At 37.8% G+C, this 5,817-nt stretch overlaps 1 protein-coding gene across 1 annotated transcript in view; it reads left to right on the top strand.

Moving 5' to 3' along the window:
- MFSD8 (major facilitator superfamily domain containing 8) overlaps positions 1 to 1,618 on the top strand; it is an 84,293-nt gene extending 82,675 nt beyond the window's left edge. The window contains exon 11 of the mRNA XM_006876104.1: positions 1,403 to 1,618. Within this exon, the coding sequence (XP_006876166.1) occupies positions 1,403 to 1,618 (216 nt within the window). The remainder of the gene's footprint in view (positions 1 to 1,402) is intronic.
- Positions 1,619 to 5,817: the final 4,199 nt, after the last annotated feature.

The following is a 5,817-nucleotide window of genomic DNA, read 5'->3' as shown; positions in this document are numbered from 1 at the left end:
TTGGAACCGACTCGACGGCACTTAACAACAATAACAACAACAAATTTATTCAGTTATTCTCCCACTTAATGCACCTTTAAGTCATTTCAAATTTTGCTTTTCTTTTCATTGTTGTTATTAAGTGCCATCAAATCTTTTGAGGCTCATGTTGTTATTGTTAAGTGCTGTCGAGTTGATGCTGACTCATAGCAACCCTGTACAGGGTTGGGTTTGAACTGCTGACCTTGTGGTTCATAGTCCAGTGCTGATCCTACAGCACCACACCAGGATTCAGTTCCTGTATAGAGCTTCCAAGGAGTGGCTGGTGGGTTTGAACTGCCGACCTTGCGGTTAGCAGCACCACACCAGAACTCCTTTCTTTTCTTGGCAGCAGTTGTTTAAATGTCCACAAAATGAAAATACTACTCTCCTCCTTAAAATAATTAGTGTTTCTCTATTGAAATAAGGCAAAGAAAAAACCTTTTAAAAAATTCTTAAGTTTTGAATAATAAATTAAAAATCTTGGTGATAATTTTGGGTTTGTTTTTAATCTAAAGGATTATATTTAAAATTTTCCAAAATAAGAATAAAAACAAATTAATTACAAAAGTAAAATATCACCCCTCTAAGATTAAAACTCAAAGGGAACACATGAGCAGGCATGTAAGCTTGCTGGCAACCACATTGGTCTACTGGTGAGTGGAAGCGGGGGAAAGGAAGCAATAAAGAAATGGGCTGAATTAAACCACAGTCCATTGACTCCTGTTCACCTAGAAATGAGACCGAGAAGAAGAAGGGCAAAAAAAAAAAAGAACTAAAATGAATAGAGAGAAATACTGCTAACGGATGGTACATGGAAGGGATTATATATATTGTAATGAAACAAACTACGATTTCTTGAATGTAAAACTCATGATCTGCCCTGTAAACTTTCACTCAATTCATAATAAAAACTTTTTTTAAAAAAGCAATATATCATACTTTTAACAGTTTCAATAATTTGGAAATGTATGTGGCAGAAAATGAAAGCTCCTCTTAGACTAACCACACGGAGCTCAACTATTATTAACTTCATTTGTACCCTTCAAGACATAGTTCTATACCTATTCAAAGACATACTCATTCACTTTTAAACTAGTTAAGTAAAAACAAAATAATGAATTGTTGAATGGAAAACTGATCTACTCAGTAAACCTTCCACCAATTCACAATAATTTTTTAAAAAACAACAAACTTCTGTGAGACACACAAAAAAGTCTGTACGGTGAGAAAAAATAGTAGTAGGGAACTCTGGTTAGGTAGAATACTTGTGTAGAGAAAATGATTCTTCTGAATTTGCTGTAGCATGTTATTAGTAGCATCACCTTTGTTTAGTAAATAACCCTGACTATCAATCTTCTTGTCCATTACTTTGCCCCCACAGGGTGCATACATGGGCTGGTTAACAGCTTCTGGAAGTGCAGCTCGGATTCTCGGACCCATGTTCATCAGTCAAGTTTATGCTTACTGGGGACCACGATGGGCATTCAGTCTTGTATGTGGAATAGTGGTACTCTCCATCACCCACATGGGAGTGGTTTACAAAAGACTTGTTGCTTTTTCTCTAAGACATGGGAGGAATCAAGAGTCAACTAGCTAAGGCTGTGATGGAAACATACTTGCTACTTGGCACTTTGTTGTTGCTATCAGCCAATTTCCAAAACCAGACTGTGGACATTGACTATTTGGAATAACAAGAACTATACTGAACTACAGTGGGAATTTTACAGGCAATTATGAATAGTAAGATAATATGAAAACATCTGTATCATACATTCCTTACCCTAAAAATGAAATATTCCCCTTGTGTAACACCATTTTGGGGTTATATGAACTAATAAGTGAATGTACTGGCTGGCTGGCTGTGTGCCGTGGAGTCGGTTCCGACTCATAATGACCCTGTACAGGGTTTCCGAGGCTGTAAATCTTTACGGGAGCAAAACACCTCATCTTTGTCCCGCAGAACAGCTGGTAGTTTTGAACTGCTGACCTTGCAGTCGCAGCCCGATTCGTAACCACTACAGTTGTATATAAATGTAAAGTAGTACTCCTAATACAAGGCACTTTGGTGGCACAGTTGGTTAATCACTTGGCTGTTAAATGAAAGGTCAGTAGTTTAAACCCACTAGCCACTCCGTGGGAGAAAGATGTTGTCTAGCTGCTTCTGTAAAAATATCAACTTAGAAACCCTATGGGGTAGTCCTAACTCTCTTCTATAGGGTTGATTGATCTGAATTAGAATCAACTTGATGTCATTGGGTTTTTGTTGTTGTTTTTAACTCAATACAATCTGGTGAGGGGCCATTAAACTAATTAGATAATAGTTAAGTGAAGTTAAAGCATAGGAAAGTTCTCTATGAGTTGGATATAAAGAATACATGTGTAGACCTTTTCACTTAAATGGCAGTATTTTTGAGAATACTTTATTTCCATTTACCCTGCTTACCATTTTACCATTTCCTTCGGTAAGTCCCTGTACCCTCTACTTAATTTTCGTATGGGATCTCACCTGTAACCACTAAGATAAATAAGAACAATGCAAATATGTAGTAATATAAGGCGGTGGTGTACCATGGAGTTGGTTCCTACTCATAGCAACCCTGTATAGAGTTTCTGAGGCTGTAAATCTTTACCGGAACAGAATGCCTTCATCTTTCTCTTGAGAAATTGTGGGTAGTTTCGAACTGCTGACCTGGAAGTTAGCAGCCCAACTTGTAACCACTATGCTACCTAAAAAAAACAACCCGGTGTCTCATCAACCACATCGCACACCAGACAGGCCGTTTTGGGATTTTTTTATTCTGGGTGAAGACAAGCAGGGAGACCTTTGCCCAAGAGCGAAAGCAGAGGAAGAGGAAGTGAGATCAACAGCAAGGGAGTGGTCTTATATAGGTTCAAATCAGGAGAGCTTACGTCATTGCTGGGGTGGTTTAGCTCTGGCCTATTAAAAGCCGTGTTGCCTATTAAACCACGCCCCTTGCAGCTTAGTTTGGCGGGGAAACAGACAAAATGGAGCCTAAAGGAAAGGAGAGGGAAGAACCCAGAAGGTATTGTAACACTACCAGAGCTCCTTATAAATATAAGAGGAACAATAAATCAAATTGGATTTCACTACCTTTAGTAGAGATAATATTTTCTTTCAAATGCTAATGCATAATATACTTTAGAAACATAGGCCTGATATGTGCTGTGTATGCATGCACAGAATAGTAAATGATGTATTAAAATTATTGGCATTTTAAAACTCCATTAAATTCTGGAGAGAAACGATTTCCTGACTATTAGTAGTGGAAAAGGGCAGACATAGTTTTCAATCTGGTTAACTGTTTAAAACTCCAGAATATTCGCTAGATTTTAAATTTGGGTGGGACATGACCTGCCCAATCCAGTTAGGCAATAACTATTTCAGACAAAATGGCTTTAATATAACATTCTACTGAGATTACCTGAAATTGGCTAAATTATATTACCTAAGTGTACGTTTCTACCTCTACATAAATTGAATACTTATTAATGAACTAGTGTGGAATTATGTATATTGGTATAATCAAAAATATTTCTAGATACTTTCCCCAATGTTTTCTACTGCAATATTTTCAAATAAAAAGATTTTAATCTATATTTTATAATGTGGAGTTGTGGGATAAAGCAAGGTTGGTTTCAACCACAAGTCGGCGGTTCAGACTCACCAACCGTTCCTTGGAAACCCTATCCAGGGTTGCTAGGAGTCAGAACAGACTCCACGGCACTTAACAACAGCATGCTTTATCATTAGTTTGTTATGCTTTTAAAATCCATATTCTTCAGTTTAAAAGAAAGTTCAATTTGACAGGAATCGCATAAATTTTAGAGATTTGTTTTCACTCTTCTCATAACATTCACCTTCAGTTAGATTGATCAGAGTCACACTCCAGTTTCTGAATATTTGGTCAAATATTGGGGTCCCTGTTAACCTGATTTTTTTTTTTTTCCATTTTTAACAGTTTTATTGTTGGAAGTCCACCCATAAAAAACATGACATTCAATGGTTTTAAATATTGTCACAGAGTTGTGTAGCTATCACCATAATCTAATTTTTAGAACATTTTCATCATTTCCTAAAGAAACCTTGTGTATGTTAGCTGCTGGGGCTAGTAGTACTGTTACCCACATCCCTTGGCCTGCTTCCCACACCTGCCAAACACGTGGAAAGGATGCATAATGAGATCCTTTTACGTGGTCAGCCACGTTCAAGAGCCCATCTTTGCCCCTTCTTTTCTGTAGACGCTGTTGCTGCAGAGATTAAACACCTGCTACAGTTGGAGTCTTGGTGTGGTGGTGTGGGTTAATGTGCAGGACTGCAAAGCTCATCAGCCGCTCCCTGGAAACCCTAAGCATGGTCGCTGTGAGTTGGAACTGACTCAACAGCACTTAACAACAACAACTCTTCACAGTGTGGCTTACTGAGAGTCTCAGCACCCCCTCCCGCCCCCACTTTAGCTGAGTCTGTCCTTGAACAAGATCCCCAGGGAATCTTCATGTAGGTTAGAGTGTGAGAAAACCGTGATCAAGCAAACCTGGTCTCCGTGGCTTTTTTTTTTTTTAAGGTTTTTATTGTGGATTGAGTGAAAGTTTACAGGGCACATCATCAGTTTTACATTCAGCTATTTATATGACTTGTTTCATTACATTGATTATAATCCTCTCCATACATCATCAGTTAACAGTGTTTCTCTCTATCCTCTTTAGCTTTTTTTTTGGGGGGGTGGGGGTGGACTTTGCCTTTTTGGAATTTATAGTCTCGGCTTTTAGGGAAGGTTTTTACATTTATCTGTGGATATCCAGGGCTCATGTATGCGATTACTAACAAGCATAACTGAATAATCAGATGAGGGACAGTTTGCTATATCGGCTAGGTGGCTAAAGTCTGATCCTCAGAGCCTAAACCTGATGTTTTCCAGCTTCTTCCTTTGTGATATTCTTTAGTACTGCTAATCCTAAAGAGTGAACTTTATGCTTGCTTGGTATAGTGTATATGACAGCAATAATGGAGATGATGAATAGCAAACATTATGGAGTTCTTTTTATATTTCAGGGACTAAGTAATGTATAGCTAATTCTTCAGCAACTTTATAGGGTTTAAATGATTCCCATTTTACATATGAATGGAGGCCCAGAGAAGGAACTTGTCTAAGTGTCTACACTCTTTAACCACTGTGTTTTTCATTTTGGGAGAAATCATCCAGAACGTTCTAGTAGCAGGTCAGTAATTGCAAACTTAAGTTATCTATATCAGTGTCTCCTATTAGTAGAAATATTTGTGAAACTTAATTTCAAGCCCACTCCTGGAGCTTTTACCCACTTAGTCTGTTTCTAGGCAAGAATAAGACAGAGAAGTTTCTCAGTTTAAGTTTTATAATATTTAAAAAAATTCAGATAAATTAAAACCTTGCAAAAATGACTGCCACCTTCCTTTTTACTGAGAACCTTTTCTTTGACAGAAGTGGCACAGATATTATAACTGCATATCTTGGCACAAAAGGAGAAGGCAGGGAGGTAAAATTTGAAAAGAAAATTGAGGGCTTCAGTGGGACAAGTTGACTGTGAAAAAAGATGATGTTGTTGTTAAAGTACTGTCAAGTCAGTTCAGAACTCATAGCAACCCTGTATAGAGTTCCCAAGGAGCAGTTGCTGGGTTTCAAACTGTTAACCTTGTACTTTTTTAAACTGTTGAAGAGCAAAGATGTCATCTTGAGGACTAAGGTATACCTGACCCAAGCCATGTATTTTCAATAACCTCATATGTATGAGAAAGCTGGA

The sequence above is a fragment of the Chrysochloris asiatica genome, unplaced genomic scaffold (assembly GCF_000296735.1).
Source record: "Chrysochloris asiatica unplaced genomic scaffold, ChrAsi1.0 scaffold00353, whole genome shotgun sequence".
In the NCBI taxonomy this organism is placed as follows: domain Eukaryota; kingdom Metazoa; phylum Chordata; class Mammalia; order Afrosoricida; family Chrysochloridae; genus Chrysochloris; species Chrysochloris asiatica.
This window is presented reverse-complemented; position numbering and strand designations above follow the sequence as displayed.